The sequence below is a fragment of the Lolium perenne genome, chromosome 4, assembly GCF_019359855.2.
Source record: "Lolium perenne isolate Kyuss_39 chromosome 4, Kyuss_2.0, whole genome shotgun sequence".
NCBI classification, from domain to species: domain Eukaryota; kingdom Viridiplantae; phylum Streptophyta; class Magnoliopsida; order Poales; family Poaceae; genus Lolium; species Lolium perenne.
In genome coordinates, this window is record NC_067247.2 from 93,177,732 (window position 1) to 93,201,243 (window position 23,512).

At 43.5% G+C, this 23,512-nt stretch overlaps 3 protein-coding genes across 4 annotated transcripts; 2 read left to right on the plus strand and 1 right to left on the minus strand.

The window, feature by feature from the left end:
• The first annotated feature begins 241 nt into the window (after positions 1-241).
• LOC127293336 (chloride channel protein CLC-d) lies at positions 242-8,932 on the plus strand. 2 transcript variants are annotated; one of them, XM_051322927.2, is made up of 23 exons: positions 242-714; positions 837-909; positions 1,561-1,782; positions 1,857-1,903; positions 1,993-2,091; positions 2,791-2,865; positions 4,116-4,204; positions 4,774-4,914; positions 4,999-5,069; positions 5,692-5,771; positions 5,861-6,010; positions 6,110-6,169; positions 6,247-6,321; positions 6,726-6,877; positions 7,064-7,199; positions 7,274-7,405; positions 7,504-7,581; positions 7,649-7,704; positions 7,776-7,853; positions 7,945-8,101; positions 8,181-8,282; positions 8,390-8,433; positions 8,540-8,932. In XM_051322927.2, the coding sequence occupies exons 1-23, from the start codon at positions 523-525 to the stop codon at positions 8,616-8,618; spliced, it is 2,388 nt and encodes a 795-aa protein (XP_051178887.1). In that variant the 5' UTR covers positions 242-522; the 3' UTR covers positions 8,619-8,932. The 2 variants fall into 2 exon arrangements, with proteins under 2 accessions (XP_051178887.1, XP_051178888.1); XM_051322928.2 differs by having other exon boundaries at positions 8,390-8,428.
• A 1,618-nt stretch (positions 8,933-10,550) lies between these two features.
• LOC127293338 (proteasome subunit beta type-2) lies at positions 10,551-12,787 on the plus strand. The gene is made up of 3 exons (XM_051322929.2): positions 10,551-10,823; positions 10,907-11,030; positions 12,239-12,787. The coding sequence occupies exons 1-3, from the start codon at positions 10,666-10,668 to the stop codon at positions 12,590-12,592; spliced, it is 636 nt and encodes a 211-aa protein (XP_051178889.1). The 5' UTR covers positions 10,551-10,665; the 3' UTR covers positions 12,593-12,787.
• A 552-nt stretch (positions 12,788-13,339) lies between these two features.
• Positions 13,340-17,657, minus strand: LOC127293339 (FLUCTUATING-LIGHT-ACCLIMATION protein 1, chloroplastic). The gene is made up of 6 exons (XM_051322930.2): positions 16,948-17,657; positions 15,520-15,622; positions 15,156-15,211; positions 14,703-14,867; positions 14,293-14,406; positions 13,340-13,612 (listed from the first exon to the last, which is right to left on the minus strand). The coding sequence occupies exons 1-6, from the start codon at positions 17,590-17,592 to the stop codon at positions 13,520-13,522; spliced, it is 1,176 nt and encodes a 391-aa protein (XP_051178890.1). The 5' UTR covers positions 17,593-17,657; the 3' UTR covers positions 13,340-13,519.
• Between the last annotated feature and the right edge of the window lie 5,855 nt (positions 17,658-23,512).

The following is a 23,512-nucleotide window of genomic DNA, read 5'->3' on the forward strand; positions in this document are numbered from 1 at the left end:
GCAAACAGAAAAAATGCATTCGTATCTTGATAAAATCGCGATACTTATCTCATAACGGATGTTTGCACTGTACTTTGAATTTCACCATTCGGAAGTGCACGGCTTTAACCAAAAAACATGCGTGGTGTGTGTAACCCTAGCACATCACGTGCCAACTTACCACGCGTGCTCGCTGGATTACGTGGCCGTGCCCATCCATTTGCACCACGAGCACGAGCGCACCGTGCACGGGACACGCTCTCCGACCCACTCCTCCCGGTCTCCGACCACGTGCTCCGGCACGCCGCCGCCATCGATTCCCCAGATCCCAGCGCCACGCCAAAGCCGCGACGACCGCGACGCCGTGGCCAGCCCACAAGCAGCCAAAAACAACCCACAAATTTTTGACAGGTTGTTCCGATACCAACCAAGCCCAGCAGCTCCAGAGCTTCTTCCGTCCAGTAAAAACTCCCCCCACGCCCTCCCCGTCCGTCGCGAGCCGTCCGAATCGCCCGCCCCGGCCGGGATCCGGCGCGCGATCCGATGCTCTCCGGCGACCAGGACCTCCCCGACGGCATCGGGATGGCGCGGCTGGCCTGGACGCGCCTCCCCACCGCCGACGGGTCCGCCGCCGCGTCCGCGTCCACCTCCGCGCCCCAGGACGAGCTCTTCGTCGGCGCCGTCGAGAGCCTCGACTACGAGGTCATCGAGAACTACGCCTACCGGGAGGAGCAGGTACGCACTAACGCGCCCCGTTTCGCTGTACTGCCGTGCCCTACTTGCCCTGCTCGTGGTTTCGGACTGTCCGTGTGCGCGCGGTTGGGTGAGCTTCCGGTGCGTGTTTTGGGTGCTTGCAGGCGCAGCGGAGCAAGTTCTGGGTGCCCTACTACATCATGCTCAAGTGGTTCTTCGCTCTGCTCATCGGCGTCGGTGAGTGCCAGCCTTCTCCACGATTTGTTTGCACGCGCGGTGCCCTTGAGCTGAATTTGCCATTTCTGAAGAGACTAAAAGCTTAACCTAGAAAGGCGATCTCTGAGGTGTGGGAGTAAGATATTCATTGTTTACTGGGCGTTAGCTGTGCCTGTTATGTTGTTTCGTAGTATCATCTGAGCGAGAAAACAGTTTTATAATACGATGAAGCTAAGCACGAGGAATGGTGACATTGTCTTTTTTTTAGAGCAAGTGATATGATAATTGCCTTATGCCATCCGTATAGAGAACACTGTAATTTATAACCAAACTCCCCGGCTGTTCATTTAAACATACAGTCAAATTAATTTTTGCTTAAAACTTCAGAAATTCATATGTAGTAATCTAAATTATCTTTTGCTTTTATGAGGTTCATTAATGATTTTAGCAATGTGAGCTTCTCTGTATCGCTCCAAATCGGCTATTCCTTGCAAAAATAATTTAGTAGATAGGAAAAATACCAAGTCCAACCATAGAAGACCAGATACCCTGTCAATGGAGACCGTTTTATACACTAAAATTTTGCCCCCCCCCCCCCCCTGTTCCCATGATCCAGTTCTTCGCAGTGAGTGGATTTTGTTTTGGTATATGATGCAATCTTGCTGTTTTCAGGTACTGGATTGGCTGCTATATTCATAAATCTGGCTGTCGAGAACTTTTCTGGATGGAAATTTACTCTGACTTTTAAAATAATACAGCACTCGTACTTTCTGGGGTTCTTGGTGTACATACTTCTCAATCTAGCCCTCGTCTTCTCTTCTGTATACATAATCACACAGTTTGCACCAGCAGCTGCTGGATCTGGTATTCCGGAGATCAAAGGTTACTTAAATGGTAAGGTTGGCCACTTGAATTCGTGGCATTGGTATTCTGAACAGCTCGGGACATAATTTTAAATATTTATGTAGGGGTTGACACGCATGGAATACTCCTTTTTAGGACATTAGTTGGGAAGGTGAGTTTTGAATTTTACATTGCTTCCTTCAGCTATTATAATATGTCAGGTCATGCTCAAATATTGCTGCTTTGACCTTTACGTAATAGATTTTTGGGAGCATTGGATCGGTTGGAGGTGGATTGGCTTTAGGAAAAGAAGGTCCTCTTGTTCACACTGGGGCCTGTATTGCTTCACTTCTTGGACAAGTAGGTTATGTTGGCGCTATAATGTTCCATTCAGCATTTATCTCAGTTGAAAAAACAGATATATGATTTTCTCTATCATGTTTAACAGTGTCATGTGATCAGCATAAATATATAGGGCAAAATAGGCAGTAGTGGTACCCCAGCTCCTGTAAAGGGGTCATAGACTCACTAACAGGTCTATGAATCAGTTATCAAGCGCCTAGTTTTTGTGCCAAAAGGGGCGTCAGTTTGTCATCAATTTAGAAAAACCCATGGAAACCCTATCAAGAATTTGTAGTGTTCATCATGATTAGATGTTGTAGTATATGATGACAAAGATGGTTGGTGCTACATGTAACATAGTACTAGGTGTGGTTTTGTAGTGTTAATGAAGATCTATACAACGCTTAACCACCTCATCAAATTTATAAAGCATGCAACCACTGACATTGTTGTTACAGAAATTAAAACTGGAGACAGGCCGTTTCAAGAATATTATAGTCGTCAGCAGTACCGATGTTTACAAATTGAGCGGATTGGCAATCCATCTAAACTTGCATCCCTGTTGTATAGCCCAACAGTGTTTGTCGTAAAACCCAGTACATAACGACTTGCCGTCAGCTTTTGTCTTTCTCATTTCTACTTCATTTCTACTCTGCAAGTAATGATTATTTGGGGCATACAAATATTGTCAATTACTTACTCTGTGCATGTACGTAGGGTGGATCCGCGAAGTACCACTTGAATTCTAGGTGGGTGCAGATTTTTGAAAGTGACCGAGATCGGCGAGACCTTGTAAGTCATTCTCCTTACCATGCAATAGCTATTTATTTGTCAATTTTTATGTTTTCATGTTTACATTAACTTGATCTCTTGATTTCAACTTTCTTATTAACATCCCAACTGAACCATTTTATTAAATTGAACAACCTTTATTGTGACTAGTTTCACTTCCTGTTAGCAGCTCGTCAACAGAAAAAACAATGCATATCGTGGTTGCATAATATATTTGTGTAGAGTATGCTGTATTGAGATTTTCCATTGGCCATGACGCTATATGTTAATATTATAAACTAAGGTTGTTCCATTGAGATTGAAATGGTTCAGACTTCAGACATGAGCATTATCTTTCTAGTTTAAAACTTTCGACACTTTAGACAAATACTTAATGGTCGCCGGCTTCTTCTCTGTTTAAAATGAGGGATTTGAGCAGAAGCACCTGTCACGTCCTAGCTAGCTAAGGGGGCATTGTTTGGACCTTGGGCTGTAGGGGTGCTCAACAGGAGGTCGAGGTACACGACCTCACCCCCTTCATGCAGTGAGAGTGCTGCATGAGGCGCTGATCGGCATAGGGAGGTTGACAATTCTTGCTTGCTTTGTTGACTTAGTGGAAGACATTATATGGCCTGCACTACAGCCTACATGCCTAGGAGATCAACTTTGGGCTAAACCAAAACCAACGTGGGAAAGATAACTTGAGAAACAGGGACATATTTAACCAAATCATAACTTAAACAGTTTTTTTCATTTGGAAGGACCAACACATCCTCTCCTTGACCGGAGTCCAGCTGTGGCCTCCTCCTGTGCCCATGTCATGTACTCATGTCCCACATGACAACACCAGTCCCACACTTCTTGGCTGGTGCCACCACCTTATCCAGAACCCTTTTTTCTTGAGGGAAGTCTATACCTCTTGTTGCTATCATATGGCTTTCAGTTTTTTTTTTCTGAACCTTTGATAGCACAGTTCCCAATTCGTAGCACTAAAAATAGTTTTGAAGAGGTAGAGTACCAAGAAGTTATAGTAATCTCTAAACTAAACCAGAGATTGTCATTGAGATTGCCAGGACTGGGTATTATTCTGGGCGATGAAATGGATGGAATTTCTTGAAACATAACTCACTTGAGGGAGGAACTAGGTTGTTTTGTTTTTCATGTTGAATACATTCTTTTCTATTATGCTCCATGGCAATAAGCCTCTTTTTAGGATGGAATTGGTCAGTTTTCATATTAAAGATCTCAAAGCTATATTAATGTTTCAAAAGGTGACATGTGGATGTGCAGCTGGAGTTGCTGCCGCCTTCAGAGCTCCGGTTGGTGGGGTACTATTCGCCCTGGAGGAAGTAACATCCTGGTAAGAATATTCTTTCTTTATTATTTCTTTTTTCTAGAGAAGCAGGACATGCTGACGTGAAACCTAAGTACCATTGTATTTGTAATATCATATTTTAGGGTTGTGTGTGCACTGCCATTACACTGTTACTATATGTTTTATTATGCTAAGTGTGTATTTTTTTTGGGTCAGTAAGGTTAATCCATAGGAAAATCTTTTTGCAACACCAGTCACGTTGCATGAAAATTGGAACTCTTGCTCCGCATGAATCTTACTTCAGATGTCATAGTGATATATGTCTAGATAGTTTTGGAGCTTTTATTGTGTGGTTTGATTATAGCTAGTTGTTTCTTCTTACTCCTGAGTATGCCTGTGGTGGGTTCTACAGTCAACTAATTCATTATGTAGCATTGATATACATTTCTCTAGCATGTTTGGGAGTTGTGCATTGGAACCTCTCATGACAGTTCTTCTTATGTACATCTATTCATGCTGGGTAGCCAAATGATGTCAAACGTGCTGTTCAACTGCCTGTCCTTAGTCTAATGTAATGTGATATGACTGATTATGTTATCATTGTATCGCTGAAGGTGGAGAAGCCATCTTATGTGGAGAGTATTCTTTACATCTGCTGTTGTGGCTGTTGTGGTGCGATCAGCCATGAATTGGTGCAATAGCGGAAAGTGTGGTCATTTTGGTGCTGGAGGTTTCATTATCTGGGACATATCTGGGTAAGATTACCTTTTCCTTGTTAGCAGAGAATCCTCAGTCTGAAAATGACCTTTCATGATCTTGATTTTCACTTTTTCTTAAAGAGGCCAAGAAGATTACTCTTACCAGGAACTTCTGCCTGTGGCGATTATCGGTGTTATTGGTGGACTTCTTGGTAAGTAACAGTATGCAAACTTTATCCAGTATATCTTGAAATGCCATAGTCAGACTTGTTGAAGTGTATAAGTGGATTGCACTGGCCCTTTTCATCAGTTCGGGTTTTTGGTTGCGTTGGCTAGTGCATGAAGCTTGACATGGCATCAGAGCCTAAGGTCTCAAGTCCGAGTCCTGGCTTTTGCAATTTATCCAAAAATTGGTGTTGCCTCCTCGGTGTCCACTTATATTCCTCTTGAGCTAACCTATAAGTCACCGGTCGACGTGTATGCCTCTTGAACTATACCTCTGACAAGACTCAGACGGTTGTACTTCACGAACTCCTCTGAATGTCAACTATCTAGAAAAGCAAAATTGCACCTAGCTAGAGCCTGGATTCTTTCCTCACCCAACTTTAGGTTAGCTGGTACCTGGAAGGGAGGGAGGTTATTCCCTCAGTCTAGTTAGAGTTGGATCAAGTTCCATGGAGATTCATAGTGTTAATTTACTGATTTACCACAATATTAAAAATTTCTGGCCACAAACTAACCATAGGTAAAAAACAAATGAGCAGTCCTGGTATGTTTGTGCCAATTTGCCTATATTTGATAATTTTTCAATCAATCCATTTTGTGTTTCTTCAGGAGCACTATTTAATCAACTCACCCTGTATATAACTAAATGGCGGCGAACATATCTTCATAAGAAAGGGAAACGAGTCCAGGTATGCTGAGGATACGATATTTTCTTAGTGGTTACGGATGTAGAGTTCCTGCTCTGGTTCTGTGCCTAACACTGGGGTAAAATTTGCAGATTTTTGAAGCTTGCCTCATATCTTTGATAACATCCACCGTTTCCTTTGTGTTGCCACTACTGAGGAAATGCAGTCCTTGTCCTGAATTAGAAGCTAATTCTGGTATCCAATGCCCTCATCCACCTGGAACAGATGGGAATTTTGTTAATGTGAGTCTATTTAGGGAATTTTCAACTCAAATTACATGTCATCTAGCTACAGTTATATTAGTTGTATTTTCCCCTTAATCTGTTCTTTGCATTTTGCAGTTTTACTGCTCAAAAGATAATGAGTACAATGATCTAGCAACCATTTTCTTCAATTCTCAGGTTAGAATATATTTGGTGAGCTTTTCCTTTGACATTCCGTATTCCATGTGACAATAGTCGAATACATTCTCTTGCAGGATGATGCAATACGTAATCTGTTCAGTGCAAAAACATTCCACGAGTACAGCGCACAAAGCCTTATCACTTTTCTGGTAATTCGTAGTCTGTCTGTTTGATTTATGGAATATTATAGCTCACACTATCTTCCTGGGTCCATTAGGGTTTCATCCTGAGCTATTGAATTAGTTCACTTTTAATAATATCGAGTTAGCAAAAGTATGAAGCACCTATATGTCCATATAATCATAATCTAAAATAGGGTTCAAACAATCAGTATATCTTGTCGAAGTTTGATTGTGTTTTCCTGTCTTAGTAGCACATGCTATTGGTATGATAGACAATAATGGGTTCTCAGCTAATATATACATATATATTACTGCTGTAGCAAACTCTATTTCTCAACATTCCATTTGCCATCTTTTGGATGAGTGTTGAGATATAAAAAATGTTTGTTTTTCATATGCTTACCTGTCCCCCTTTTTCTTGCTTTGCTCAGGTCATGTTTTACTCCTTAGCTGTTGTAACATTTGGAACTGCTGTTCCAGCGGGTCAGTTTGTTCCAGGAATAATGATTGGATCTACATATGGCCGGCTTGTTGGAATGTCTGTTGTTAAGTTTTATAAGAAACTAAATGTTGACGAGGGCACGTGAGTTCTCACAATCTCTTCAATTCAGCCTATGGTTCATGCATTATTAATACCACTCTATTAGGCTTCTTAATTTGTATCAATAGCACCTTGAATTATTTTTTTCCTTTCTCCCCCGGGTATTTAATTGTTTTGATAATTTGTTGGTGAGACATAATTTCCTACTTACTATCGATATTGGTATAGGTATGCTCTACTTGGTGCTGCTTCATTTCTTGGTGGTTCGATGAGAATGACCGTATCTTTATGTGTTATTATGGTTGAGATTACAAACAACTTGCAACTCTTGCCACTAATAATGCTTGTTCTTCTAATCTCAAAGGTACAAACTCTATAAACATTGATTCTTTGTTGAACACGATGTTAGGGTGTCCCTTCTGACTTCTCTTTATGTAGGCTGTTGGTGACTTCTTTAACGAAGGGCTATATGAAGAGCAAGCCCGATTAAAGGGAATCCCCTTGCTTGATTCTAGGCCTAAGCAAATAATGAGAAACATGAGTGCAAGGGATGCCTGCAAGAATCAAAAGGTTCTGAAGACTTCTAAGCCATTTATGTAGAAGTAATAACTATATCTTGTGTCCACAGTCAAATTCTAACAGGTCCTAACTTCTGTGATCTGTGTTAGGTTGTATGCCTTCCTCGTGTTTCAAGAGTTGTCGACATTATCTCTGTTTTGCGAAGCAACAATCACAATGGTTTCCCTGTAAGTACATGTCAGTTATGAGCTGTTCCTTTGTGGCATTCAGTAACTGATTGTCGTTGTTGTTTAGATTGTTGATCGTGGGCAGAATGGCGAGCAACTTGTCATAGGTCTCATACTTCGTAGGTAAGATGCAATACCATGCACTCTTGCTTTCTTGGTTTACCTTGTTCACTGACCCATTCCTCTTCTTTCAGTCACTTATTGGTGCTTTTGCAATCTAAAGTAGATTTCCAGAATACCCCTTTCCCTTGTGGACCAGGTGTACTGAACAGGTTTGTGCTTTTTCTATCTAAGTAGGAACCAATAGGTTCAGTATACTATCTTATTGACCGGCAATAATGGGTTATTTTTGCTGATTCTCAGGCACAATTTTAGCGACTTTGTTAAACCACCATCAAGTAAAGGGAAGTCAATCGATGATATTCATTTGACGGATGATGAGCTTGGTTTGTATTTGGATCTAGCTCCATTTCTAAATCCTTCTCCTTACATAGTGCCAGAGGACATGTCTTTGGCAAAGGTAAAGCTTGCCTTCCTTTGGACTATAGATCCATTTCACTGCGTTGAATATGTATGACAATATGTGTAATGGTTCTCAGGTGTACAACCTCTTCCGCCAACTAGGGCTGAGGCATATATTTGTTGTTCCTCGGCCTTCTCGTGTCGTAGGAATGATAACAAGAAAGGATCTGTTACTTGAGGTGATGAGCCATGTGATTGTTGCTGGTGTATTGTACATAGTTTAAGAAACTATCCTTTGGTCTATAGACCCATTTCTGACTTGTCACTGCTATTGTTTGGATTACAGGAGGATGGGGATATTGCGACAACAGAGCTCCAGTCGACTGTAAGGTCCATATTATCTACATCTTGCAAGCTTGTCTACTGCCATAAGTCTAGTAGTAGCACAATTTGTTAATGCCGTTTTGGATTGACTGTAAACTACTTCGTCCTGCAGAGCTCACCTGAACGGTAAAACGCCAGGGGGAAACCCACATCTCCAGCGTCCTCTTCTTGACAGTCTGATGATTGAGTAGTAAATACATAGCGCAATACGTCAGAAGATAATTTTGATAGCAAGCAGTTAACCTTCCACCGCATGTTGGGGGCACCATCAGAACCTTGGAGGCACACAAACCAAGCAACACTGAAGGGATGAGAGATGCAACATAGGATGGATCCTCCAAGGTTGATGCAACAGTAGGATATCCCATGTGTTGGGTGACTAATTAGGTGATTGTAAGTTCGCTAGAAATGTTTATAGACTCACACTCACTCATGGTGGTCATATCCACCATTCATGTGTACTCACGAGAAATTCATTCGAGGGAACTTGCGTCGCATTGCTTTCTGCGGGTTCTGTGTAAATTCCATCTCTTTGGTGTAGACTGCCGAGTCTGCGAGGAACGTCCTGGGTTTAGTCGGTTGTCTGGGTTACCGTTTCATGCTAGTGGTCTCTGTTTGCTGTGAACTCTGAACCGTGGATCGGCAGGGGTATCTTTATTTTTGTTTCGTTTCTGCAAGGCATTGTTGACTTGTTGTTCTGCAATCTAGCTGCGTGCATGCATCGCTCAATCTTGTATTGGCAGGAGTTCGCCGGCAAGATTTGAAGAATATGAAGCAATTTCGCATTCGTGACTAACTGTGGCAGAAGAATTCCTTTCGGTCTGTCAAATGTGAAGCCTCTTTGATACTCACAATTTCGAGAAATAAAATCACAAGGAAGTATGGAAGAAGGGACAAGGAGATATTGCATCATGATTTTGAAATGAAGTTAGAAATATATAGATGCTTATATGTACAAAAAAAGAGTTTTTGCATGAACCTAACTGGCACTGGGGAAAAGGAAAAGGAAAAGGAAAAAAAAAAGGAACAAGGCAATGTTCATCCAAGTTCTTTGGTACCCATGGTGCATCATCGAACTCCGCGGCGAGTGAAAAACATTGGAAGGCCATATGGAGTATTAAAGTGCCTTGGAAAATGAAGATTCACCTTTGGCGTTTCGCTCACGACTGTCTACCGAGTGGCGTGCAACTAGTTCGTCGACATGTGCCTGCGGATGGCGTGTGTACATTCTGCGGGAGAAGTGAAGGCATCGAGCATGCCATGCTTTCATGTCAGTCTGCGAGGGTGGTTTGGCGAGAGATCAAGCAGAAAGTTCCTCTTCAACTTGTCATCAAAAGTTTCTCGTCATGCGAACAGTGGCTTTTTGATTTTCTGGCCCGTTCGCCCGAACTTCAAGCTACAGCGGTGGCGGTTGGTTTCTGGCACATTTAGGAAGCTCGCAATGACAAGCGCAATTCCAATGACAAACCTAACCCGGGCCGCAGAATTGCTAAAGCTATAGCATATATCGATTTGATCAGAGATCAGTTGTTCAAGACCTATCCAAAGCAAAGGTGTGATTCCAATTTAGCATCTCCAAAATGGATTCCACCGCCGTCAGGATCGGTTCTGGATACTTCTGATGCTGCCATTTTTGAGGCTGTTGGGTGCATGGTGGCTGGTGTTGTCATTCGTAACGACCACGGTGAGTTTCTCGTGGCTTGTCGGGAGCATCTGAATGGTACTGCACCACCGGAACATGCAGAGGCTTTAGCCCTTCGACGAGCAGTAACGCTAGCGCGCAATGAAGGCTTTGACAAGACATCAAGCAACCGGTGGTTTCCTTCTCGTCGACATCCTTTCGTCACGTGAGGCGTTATCTGAATGAGGCGGCGCATACTTTAGCCAAGACTAGTAGTTAATATTCAAGTATTTTTTTTGAGGGAAAAGTATTTTCTATTATGTCCCGGATTGTATCAGAGGAACCATTTGTATTGATGTGAATTAATCAATAAGTTCTCTCTCAAGAAAAGGCACAGCCCACGGGCCTGATACCGTAAGGCAGCCCAGCAAGGCCCAGAGTCCTCATCTCTCTCCCCCTCGCTTCGTTCTTTCTTGGAACCGAAGCCGAACTCCACCTCCCCGTCCCATATTACCTCCCTCTCGCCATCTGCTCTGCTCACTCGCCCCACAAATCCCTCACCCTGTTCTACTCCCCCACGACCGACCCCCCAGGCGAGCCGGCGGCAGGCGGAGGCGATGGAGTGCGTCATCGGCGTGGTCGGCCGCGACTTCGCGGTGGTGGCGGCGGACACGTCCGCGGTGCAGAGCATCCTCGTGCACAAGACGGACGAGGACAAGATCATGGTCCTCGACTCCCACAAGCTCATGGGCGCCTCCGGGGAGCCCGGCGACCGGTAAGATCCCCGCCACCCCCGCCGATTGGTTTCGGGTCCCCCCCGCTCGTGTCTCGATCTGACCCGATCTGGCCTGAAAACAGCGTGCAGTTCACCGAGTTCATCCAGAAGAACCTCCACCTCCACCAGTTCCGCAACAACGTCTCGCTCAGCACCGCCGCCACCGCCAACTTCACCCGCGGCGAGCTCGCCACCGCTCTGCGGAAGGTACCCGATCCGACCTAATTTACTTTTTTACCCTCTTTTCACCGGTCTGCTGTGGATTGCGCGTGACTGCCGCAGGGACGGGCTAGGGTTTTGTTTTCTTAGGGTTCGGTTGGGCAGAAACTGTTATGTGACCTTAGGTTTTCGCTGACTTAAAATGGGGGATTTTGGCTTTACTGATGAGTAGTAGGTTTGTAGGTTTTCTTCTTTGCATTGCTTATGAATATCGTCCATTACTTATTTTGTCAAACAATTTAGGAAACTAGATATCTTTTTATTTATGTGTCTTTGGTAGCTTGAATTAATGCCTAGCAGAACCTATTTTGTACTACTACCTCTGGTCATGTTTAATCGACGCGAGATAAGCACGTCTGTAGGCTACTTTCTCTAGGCACTCGCGTCAATTTAATCCGAACGGAGGGAGTATATTCGATTAGTTGCCTTAACTCTATCGTTCATATGGACTTGAACTGCTCAGGGCGTTTCGTAGTAAATATGCATCTATGCTAGTTTTAGTTAATCAAATGTTTCCAGCATTAGGATCATTGACAGAAGAACTGTTCTACAGTACACCCAGGAAATGCTTAGTAAGATTGAGCTATCGCCTATGATACTGCACCTCCTGAATTGTCTTAGATTTTCCTAATTGGCTGTTTGTTCATGTCATGGATAAATAGCGACATGGGGATAGTTTGGAATCTGCAATAGTGGTTATTTCTAATCAACCTTGGGCATTGTCATCTTTGCCAGTTAATTAACTCATTGACAAAAATGTCTTTGTTTCTTTTGTTAGAATCATCGTGCATGCAAACTCGTCATCACTTTAGGTGGAGACGAAGCAATGTTTTAACCTGCACTATGGGCCTCTGCCTGTTTTCCCTTTATTTTGTTGTTTGCCATATAGTTGGAAGTTTATCAGAAAAGAGAAATTGCAGCTGCGATTTATACAGATAAAAAGCTTCTATTAGGCTGATATAGTCAGTACAGACTTGAGTTATAGTAGCTAGCTATTCCATATTTAACTTAATTCCTCTTTCTAAATGGTCAATACATCTGTGCCACCTTTTCCTTTTACCCTAGTTAAAGACTGAGATTACTATTGTAGAGCACTAGTTGAAATTAACAGAAGCACTTGCTGAATCTGGTAGTAGTATATTCATCTTTTCAAAATTTTACAATTTCTGACATTGTATCTTGTTACGCTTGTGCAGAATCCCTACTCTGTAAACATCATACTTGCAGGGTTTGATGAAGATGTTGGTGCATCCATGTACTACATCGACTACATCGCAACACTACACAAAATTGACAAGGGTGCATTTGGCTACGGTTCGTACTTCTGTCTGTCACTGATGGACAAGTTTTACCGCCCTGACATGACCGTCGAGGAGGCGGTAGACCTTATCGACAAGTGCATCAAGGAGATCAGACTCCGATTGGTCGTTGCACCCCAGAATTTCGCGATCAAGATCGTGGACAAGGATGGTGCCCGGGACTATGCAAGGCGTGAAATTGTAGGCGACATTCCTCCAGCTGAAGCTGCAGCGGCAGCAGTGAACGCCTGAGGTGATAGGCCCTGTTGCCGATCATCTGGATAGAGGCTGAACCTTCCCGTTAATTGTTTCTGCGTACTACTGTCACAATGTAATCGCAATACGTTTGGATTTGAGAACTGTGTTGCAAATTGTCCCAGACATTGACTAGTCTGTCTATGCCCATTACTGCATTGTTATATGTTTTCTCAGTTTCTTACTCTCAAATGCTGTGTCTGTGTGTCTGATTATTTTAGACTTCATGTTTATGCAATTATGTGCATACCTTGCAGTAATGGATTGCTGCTGATTATTACTGTTACTTGATGTTGCAAATTTGAGCGAATTGTGAATGTAATTCATGTTGCATGCTCTGTGTCAATTGTGTCAAAATAAATCATATTGAACAAAACCATTAGACACCGTCCTCCAGCTCAAAATCCTCTACTTATATGCGCGAATAGTCCACCGTTTTGCTAGGTACTGCTGCTGGTCGTCTGCTTGCTTGTATGTGTAATCTCTACTTTGTGAATTTGGATTATTACTCCTGATAAATTGGCACGAAATCAACACTTCTCAGAGAAAACAGTGCACCCACTTTACCAGCAGGTTTGTTCATTTTTATCTCTTTTTTTTACTTGTGTATCTTAACATGATCAATAGACTAAAATGCATGTGATGCACTGGGTATGACGAGTGAGCAATGTGTTCTTGCTGATGAAATTTATTTACAAACTTGAGCTGTGTCAGGAAAACTGAATACTAGCATACTATGTCAGATTGTGTAATGCAGCACGGTTGCATTGAGCAAACTTTCATGTAACTGCTAAGAGTAACTTCATTTACAATCATATTTTTACACACACAAACGTGAAACCTGAGCTATACTAGTTAATAAGCTGGTCTGTCAAAAATGAATCCACTGCTTGTTTTATAAGGGCAGTATACATGTTAATCCTTCTATAGGGGCCTCAGAAGTGGGTAATCTTCCAGGAGTTCCCGCTCCGACAATGTGTCGTTCTCATTTTGTGGAGTCCACAAGACCTCAACCGCCTATAATAAAAAGGTCAAGACAATGTCAAAAATCATCGTAACTGCTTAAGCATATTAACTAAAGATGGGCTGCATTTTATTAAAAAAAAGTAGTCCAAAAGATGTTTCTCAGTGAGTGTACTGAGTTGTAAAAATAATTACTAATTCGTGACATTTTTCATCTATTTAGTAGAGATCTGTCAGATTCTTCAATACTAGTAGTATAGTACTCAAGTAACTCAACTAAGCATGAACTGAGTAGATTGAAATATTTAACCAGCTATCAGTGAGTGTACTGAGTTGTAATAATAATTACTAATTCGTAACATTTTTCATCTACTTAGTAGAGATCTGTCAGATTCTTCAATACTAGTAGTATAGTACTCAACTAAGCATGAACCGAGTACATTGAAATATTTAACCAGCTATCAGTGAGTGTACTGAGTTGTAATAATAATTACTAATTCGTGAGATTTTTCATCTATTTAGTAGAGATCTGTCAGATTCTTCAATACTAGCAGTATACTAGTATAGTACTCAACTAAGCATGAACCGAGTACATTGAAATATTTAACCAGCTCTATTTCGAAGAATTGTTAGTTTTGGTTACTGTAACCAGGTTTGCTGCTGGTGTACATTATCTGACTCCAGTATAGTACAGCTGACAGTAGAATAAGACACGAGAAACAAGCAGCACGTACCAAAATTTTGCTTGACGGTACACCACCAAGAGTTTGTAGAGCTGTTTTCAAGTCAGAGCTGCTATTTATAGTAGGTATCTTGTGTACTCCCTCAGCAGCAACCAATATGGTAATCTACAAGACATAAAAATCTCAGATATCATATGATCATTACCACCAGTAATCAGGAATATGGTTTGTAAGTAAAAAGGGAGCATGGCTGATACAATTTTTGTAAAAGGGGCGAGAGTATTTCCACGTCAGTCGATTATGTTTATATTACTAGGCATAAATAACTAAAAATAAGTGAATACCGAATAGTAACTTCTACACATAATGAAGGTGCCAAATATTAGCACACGTTTATCAGAGAGGTATTGCATCGAAAGACTGCTGGCATTTTAACTTGAGTGTATTTTTAGAAAGCCTACCACAATGTACTCGTTGCTAAAACCACTTGATCTTTGACTCCCTGCCTTTTGCCTCTTGATGCTGTTCACATTCACTAGTGTCTCTTCATCAAACTTGCCTCGTTCCTCAATCGACAGTTGATTAAAGCGTTTCTCCCCATCATCTATGCTCCTTTTCACATCCACCTTCAGAAAAATTGAACCACAAGGAGATTAAAAATATAGATCCAAACAAGGAATTTACTGAATTAAAAATCTATAAGATCTCCTTGGTTTATATGATATTGTGCTCATGTATGCAAGGTTCTACAACCTACAAACTGGGGTTGTTTCTCATTCAGAATCTGTGGATATCTTCTTTTGGTGAGGAAATCTTGGCAAGCTTATCATAGATTTGAAACGAAGCGAAGGAAAAAAGAAGCAATTCTGCTCCAAAAAGTGAATGATAAATTCAATGAGAAAGCATGTGCTTACTGTTGAGTAAGCTGATATACAGCAATCTGGATGCCGAAGTAATGCCAAAGTTGTCTCTGAAAAATATAATATCATTAACCAAATAGTTAGATTGACTCAGCGAAGTAGAAAAATGGTCAAAACCTACAAAAGGAACAAATCTCCACAATATGCTTCAGAAAGGAGTTGCATAATTAAATGCGGTTTATCATTATTAAACTAAGTGTATTGTATGTTAGGAGTCATGTGTCCTAACTCCTAACCAATAAGATAATGCCTTCTTTACCTAATACATTATGGGGTAATTTTTTGTTACCAAATATTTATACCATATATGATGATACCTGTGAAGTAGTATAATAAATCAACATATATTTAATTTTACCTGTTAGTACGTAGCTCAGGCCAGCTGGGGTTGATGTATCTGCCTTCTCGGCTATTTGATCAAGCTCCTTTTGAAATGATCGGGCCAAACCTAGCAAACCAACCTAGGAACACATGTCAACATATACATTAGGAAATTAAAATGGATTCCTCCCACACAAAAATAAGAGTTGTTGTACATATATGGACGATCTACATGGATCAAGTATTTGTGCAGTTGTTGTACATATATGTACAACATGAGTTACCTCGGGTACAATTACTAAACAAATTAATTATACCAAGCAATGTACATCTGAAGGCAAAACATTGGGTAAACACAACAGTTATAACGGTTTGAAAAGCAACACTACATAGTTAAGTTTCAGAAGATAAATATATCATTCTTCCATTAACGGCAAGTGAACAGTGAATCAAGCAAGATCTGCTAGTGATATCTTGTTTTACCACAACTCTTTCAAATGAAATCCTCTATGATATTGGCAATATGTCTAGCATCACCAGCTAATCTTAGTGCATCTAGTTTATACGTTTGGAAGGATGGTTTGTGTTCTAAGGCCCCCATTTCGTCCAAACAATTTATTCATCTCTAAGAATAATAGAGAAAAAAGGTAAAATTATATGACGGAAATACATTGTCTCGATTCCATAATTGTCCTCAGCTGTACCACAGTACAGCTGCCAACGTACATCAGGAGCTCCAAAAAATTCTGACATTTTAAAGATATATATGTACTAAGCTAAGTTTTGTTTCCCATACAGCTTCTACGCTGCTACCTTGGATGGATCCTAAATCCATGAAGTTAGCACTGCCGAACAGTCGGTACAGTTTACAAAGTTAGCTTTCGGCAAGGCTCCTAGTGTACCAGTGAACCTGACAAGATGATTAATTACATTGACATGCTCAAGCAATGGTTTATGCCGAGAGCTAGAAATGGTATGGGAAATCAAGGATGTAGTTTAGATTTCACAGTAGCCAATCAAACAACAGGTCAACTGAAGAACTGGTTCACATTTTACGTTAGCCGATCTATTCGTTTGCATATTTTTTCCTGCAAACGTATGAAATGCTGGGTCTGTCGACTGATCTATGCTAGTCAAGGCTGGATTACAATATGATGCCCAATCAATGTTTTTTTTTGTTTCTTTGAGAACTCGATCAATGGTTTATGCTAACACATAGAAATGGTATACCAAATCAAGAAATGGTTTACATTTTACAGTAGCCAATCTATCATGGGTTCATTTGAAGACATTTTACAACAACCAATCTATCATCAACTCATTTGCATATTTATCCTGCAAACATATGAAATGCTGCATCTGTCAACTGATCGATGCTACTAGTTCGAATCAGTTACTCAGGCAAGTTATCCGTCCAGACATGAGAGGACATGAACAGAAGGAACCGGGTAAGAAGAAAGAAAACCTGCAGCTTGAGGACGGTGGTCTTCTGCGTGTCGGTGAGCACGCTCCCGCCCCCGGCCGAGTCGCCGAGGAAGCCGCCGAGGTAGAGGAAGGCGGCGAAGCCGACGAGGGTGAGGAGGAAGCCGGAGCCGCCGAAGCCGATGCCGAAGGCGGGGCCGACGGACACGAATGGGGAAGCCGAGTAGAAGGGCGCGGAGGAGTACCCGGAGTACCCCCCTCCCATCCTGGGCGCCGGCGCGGTGTAGCCGTAGGAGGAGGGCGGCGAGGAGCGCCGCGATGACGAGGAGAAGGCGGACCCGCCGACGCGGCCGCCGGAGGCTGCCAGAGCCGCGTGGTGGTCTGGTCCTGCGGTGGCTGCGAGCAGCGCGCCGGCGAGCAGGAGCGCCAGCGCGGGCTTCTTGAGCGCCGCGAGGGAGTCGAGGAGGGACTGCTTGAGCGCGGAGAGGAGGGCGTGGGGTGAGGTGGAGGAGGGGGAGGGGGAGGAGGGTGGGAGGCGGGGGGTGGTTGCCTGGGCGCGGAGGCGCGGGGCGCGGTGGGGCGAGGAGGAGTTGGGGAGGTGGAGGAGGCCGCGGCGGGGCGGGAGCGAGCGCGGGAGCGGCAGGGAGAGGAAGCGGGTGGGTTCGAGGAGGGAGGCCGCGGCGGCCATGGCGGGGCGAGCAAGGTGCGGCGCGGGAGGGAAGATTTGTTTTTTTCTTTGCGAGTAGTGTGTGGGGGAGAGGAGAGGAGGAGGATCGGGATGTGAGGCTGGAGGCGCGGCGAAGAGGATGACCGGCGGCGGGAGGAGGACGTGGCGTGCGGGCCCAACGTTCTCTTGTGAATGGGTGAAAAATAAGTTTCCCCCGCGAGTTTCTCTATTCTGAAACGGGCATTTGGCCATGAAAACCTGTAGCCGCAACAGAAGCATGATCTTGGGTCCGAGCTCTCGAAACCGTTTGAATTGTTCTTTTGTTGTTTTCTTCTTTTGCTCTGGATGGATCAACCCAAAAGCTTCTTGCATGGCATGCCACATGGTCATTGTAGTGATACTCCAAGAACCTGTTTGGTAGACTGGACCAGTTTTGCATCTCAGTACATCAGAGTGAGATGGAACATTCTGCACCTTCCATACGGGTCACAGGTCAGAATTGACGTGTCGTTTGGTTGCTCGCGAAGAGTTTTTTTCGGCCCGTGGAGATATGTAATTTAGCTGACTGGTTGGCCGGTTTTAAGGCCATGTAGCAGCCCAAAACGATAATGTTGTTGTTTGGTTGCAACCCGAAATTAGGCTCTCGTTACCTCTTCCCTTGAGTGGTGAGGTTACCAGTGATCAATCAATAGCGCACGAGCACACAAGGTAAGATCAGACTACAAAGATCATAGACGATACGAATTAGGTTCGGTCGACTCGACACGACAATTGTTCACAAACCAGGGTTCAAACACAACACGCTAGGACAGTAGAGACACAATGCCAGCTGAGCCATGGTGGCATCGCCATGGTCCGAGCACCTGGTCATCACCTTAGTGCAGGAGGTGTGGTCGAAGATGATCACACTGAACTCACTAGCGGTCACCTTCTTAAAGGTGAGGAACTAGCCTATCTTCAGCCTGATGGGTGATGGCGAAGGCTGCCCACCACTGGTCGATGAATGTTTGGACGCCAACTTTCTTGGTAGTCATCTTCCAGCTACAATCAGTGTTGCTGCGGACGATGATGTTGGAAGGGATGGGTCCGAACTACTTGATGAACTTTGAAATGATTGCGAGATGCCCAAAGGTCGGCTTGAAGATGATCCTTAGGAAGTGTTCCGGCCGTACGTCGTCATGTAAGTGGCCAACGATAGCCTTCCTTCCTCGACGCTTCTTGGACGGACCCTCGCCGAGAACCTTCGTAGGTGCCCCTAGGTGCATCTTCTCACTCTGCACAAAAAACACATGTCATTAGAGGTGGCTGCTCACAACAAGCAAGTGCACAATAGATGAACATGGACATAAAAAATATTAGCGAGGCCTCATACGTTGGGTCACACGGCAGGCAAAGGAACTATCCCCAAACTAAGTATAGTGAACGAGGCACACACAACTAAGTTTGAGGTGCACCTTGCCTTCCATACCATATTTGAATCATTGGTCAATGCGGAAGAAAAACCAAAATAAGCCTCATACATTGGCTCACACGGCAAGCAGATGAATTGTCTGCAAACTAAGTCTAGTGTGAATAAATGTGGCACATACGATTAAGTTTGAGGGTAGCACCTTGCCTTCCACATTGCCATATTTGAATCATTGTACAGTGCACAATTGATGCACACGGTTGGATATCACCATTGAAGAAGCAGAAACATGCAAAGCAAGGTAACATAGGCCTCATAGTATGAGTACATATGGAAGAAATGTTTGATGAGAACCTATGGCATGGTCATGTTCACTCATGCCATAGGTTCTAATCAATCATCCCATCCATAGTATGATCCCTGGATATAATCATCGACCTAGTTCACTCACAAACAACACGAGTATACCATTTTAAATAGAGGGATACTTAGTTCAAACATTAGCACAATCTCCCAATAATGTACAATAAAAATGCTACTTAGTGTACATTACAAATGCTACTTAGTTCAACCATTATCGGAATCTCCTACATTACATCTCTAACACAATCATCACTTATCACAAATAGCCCTGATCATCTTGAGGTTTTCCTTGTTTTGAAAATTCAGTTTGAGCAGACCGTATATGTGATACTCTAACTTTCTGTTTTCATCTTTTAGATCTTGTTTTTCGGTCAGCAACACCTCTCTTTCTGCCTCCCATTCCTATTTCTTAGACCTCATGACTTGTGTTTGAGTTCTCTACACATCCTTTAGCATAGAAACCTCATTCTTCAACTCATCCATCTCGTCTTGCACTCGGGTCTGAACAAACTAGAGCTACTCAGCTTAATATTTATAAAATAATCACAACATGCAAAATCCCATCACAAAAACCCTTCCCCTCTTTGCACGTACAACAAAAAGAGAAAGTTCGACCAATCTTAATCTGATCTAGAATGGATCTACCGCGATTGCAAAGTATGCTAACAGATGTAAGCAAATCGCAACCGTGAACAACAAACAACTGACATGAATAGCAATCAATAGTCTATCAGAACCCAGTCCTAATGAAAACCCTAGCAGATCTAATCTGCACGTCATAACAAACGATGAAGCACGGCGTGTTGTTGCAGAACGTCGACGAAGATGAGAGGAAGAGTATCTTACCGCCATTGTTCAGGTCGAGGAAGAGGTCGAGGTTGCGCCCGAACTGGAGATGCAGGTCCCGTGCGTGGTGCAGGTTGCGGCCGAGGTCAGGTCGTTCTCACTGTCGTCGCCTCATTAGGTCCCGCTCCTCCCCCTTTGTAACAACCCAAAAATTTCAAAACAAATGAAATGATTTTTCCCTAGTTCCAAATTTTGGAACCAACAAAAACTTTTATTAAAATAAGATTGATACATATAGATCTTGTTTAAATCTTGTGTTTTGCCCTGATGAGTGTTATTATGCTTATGTGCTAAACCCTAAAACCCTAAAGTGATCAAGTGAAGATCACCCACCCAATAAAATAAAAGAGAAAGAAATCAAATAAGAAAAACCTCAAACCCTAATCTTCTCCAATAATCATTTGGATCTGTTTTGAGAAACCAAAATAAAGTAGAAGACATGTAGGGGCATATAACCCTAATAGGTAAATCTTGAACCCTACCTTTGTTATTTATACTAAATGGTGGTGAACCATTGTGAACCTCACTAAACCCTAAACCTCACCCTTCTCTTCACCACCCTAGTGAAATTATAATAAAAGGAAAATAAATAAGAGAAGGCATATGTGCCTATGGCTATTTTTATAAAACTTTACCCTAAGACTTTCCACTTTGCTTAGAGGTTTGGAAAACCTTCATCCACCTTATCTAGTACTTCTCAAACCAATTCCAAGTTGAAACCAAAGAAAATAAAAAGAAACTAAAAAGGCCATAGAGGCATATGAGAGTAAAATGCAAATTTGTGAATTTGAGAGGATTGACCCTAGGACTTGTTGTGAATGGTTGGATCACTTCCATATGCCATTTAAACACCCAACAACATCAAATGGGCCAAGAACACTCAAATCAAAAATCAAATGCAACATATGCATAGAAGCATATGTGGCACATAGCCATTTCACCAAACTTTGACCTATGACTTTAAACCTTGACCAAATGATGGGAAACCATCTCTAAACCCAATATAACACTAAATTGACCCTAACCCATGTCCAAGTGAAGCAAGGGGAAATAATTTACAAAAATAATAAAATTTGAACCTCACCTCTTATGTGTTATGGCCAATTTTGCAAATCTTGGATCAAGACCTTGTGAAATGGATTCAATGGTTTGAAAATATTTCTAAACTAATAAGAATCACATTTGAGTCAACAAAAGTCAACTCAAATGGGGAGAAATCAAATAGGGAGAAAATCCCCAAAATTCACTCACATACACTTAGCCAAATTTGCAAATCTTCAACCAAGGCCACCATGGCTTGATCTATTGTTTGTAAAACTCTTATATATGATAAACAAACACAATTGCATCAAAGAAACCAAAATCAAATCAAAGCAAATCTCAAAATCAACATCACATATGATAATGGTCATGTGACCCATTTATAAAATCTTACCCACTTTGCACCCCTGGCTTTGACTTTTCCCAAACTAACCTTGACCAACTCTTGCCATGTCATCCAAGACCTCATCAAGGTGAGCAACTTTTGTGTTGACCACTTTGACCAGATCATTGACCATTGACTAATAAAGTCAAGCCAAGTGGCAACTTTGAAACCAATTCTAGTTTCTCTCAAAATTTAGAAATTTTGCAAAACAACTTCAAACCTCCAACCAAGACCACCAATAAGTGTCAAACCTTACTTAGAACCCCTCCATGCAGAAATTTGGTCAAAAGTCATCACACAAGAGACCTTGTTAAACAATCAAAGATGATTCCATAGAGGTACAACCACTATTCCACCCACTCTCCATCACTTCAACTCTCTCTCCCTTGTGCTCATCCACACTACCTGGTGCCCAAAACCCTCTAACATGACCTCACCAAGTGCATGGTCACCTCCCATCACCACCATGCTCTAAAAATCTTGTCTCATGTCACATACACTTTGAATTGTATTAAATGTACAAACCCTAGACCTCTCCAACCTGGGCCACCATGTCAACTAGCCTGGACTCACCTCACACACCAGTGCCAAGCCCTCAGAGACCAAAAGAAAGGCTTAAACAACCCTAGAACATGCCATGCCGGCCACCCTAGTCACCCCCATGTCACCCCTCTCTCCCTTCACCTCAGCCCTGCCCAACCATGTCCTGGCGAACCCTCATCTCACCCTGCATCCCGGCTGGCGCAAGCCCTGGCCCGGAGAGGACCACACGAGGCCGGTCCCGACGTGATCACCGCGTCCCGTACGCGCCCGGCGCGCGCACGAGCACGGTCACGGGCGCGCCGATACGCCTGCTCGACCCGTCGCCTCGGACCACCTCGCGACCCCTCCTTTCACCCACTTGCTCGCCAGGATCCCAGCTCCCTCCTGGACATCGCCATTGGCTCGCCAGAGCCCTGTCACCGTCGTCAAGGACGACGACCGTCCGCCAATACCGCGCCAGTGCATCTCCTCGTGTGACCCGCTCAGTCCTTCCCTGTCCTCGCCACGTCGCGCTTCCGAACCGCCACGACGTCGCCTACAGGACGCCCCCATCCCTTGCCCCTTCTCCGCCTTGAAACGACGACGCCGTCGACGACCTCACCCGCAGCCACGGCCACCACCTCGCTCTATAAATAAGAGGCCACCCCAGCGTCGTTCGCACCCCCACTCTCCTCCCTCACCTCACAACTCCTCCTCGAGCAGCGCCGCCCCTCAATTTAAGCCGTAGCCGCCCAATTGCAAGCCGGAGTTCCGCAGCACCGCCGCAGAAGCCGCCGACGATTGCGTCCTCCTCAAGCCCTCCCTCGACCACCGTTCGACGCGCCGTCCTCGACAACGTCGAACGCCGCCGACACCCAGCCTCGCCGGAGCTCGGGTGAGCCGCCAACCCCGCCTAGCGCCGCCATAACCCTGCCCCTCGTCGTCGACGGCAGCGACTGTGGACCGTCGATCCCAAATCTAATCCTATGGCTCACATCGTCGCATACCGGTTCGGCGTGTTAAGCCCGCTGACAAGCGGGGGCCACCGTCAGGCGGCCCGCTGCGTGCGTGGCACGCTAGCTGGGCTGGCCCAACTTTTTTCCCCCTCTGCGGCCCAAACCCTTTCCCGCCAGCCCACATTTTAAATTCAAAAATTTCCAGATTAGATAAATATTACAAACTGGTGTCAACTTCAAAAATAAATAGGGACAAATCTACTTGGCCATTTTTAGTGAATTTCATATTTTTGGAAATCTTAGAGTTTTCTCTATCAAATGCCACTGGATTCAAACCTAGATCTGTTATAGAATTAAAGTAGCAAAATAAACAAGACAGGGACTTTTCTTCCTTAGAAAAATTATTAAAAATCAACCCTT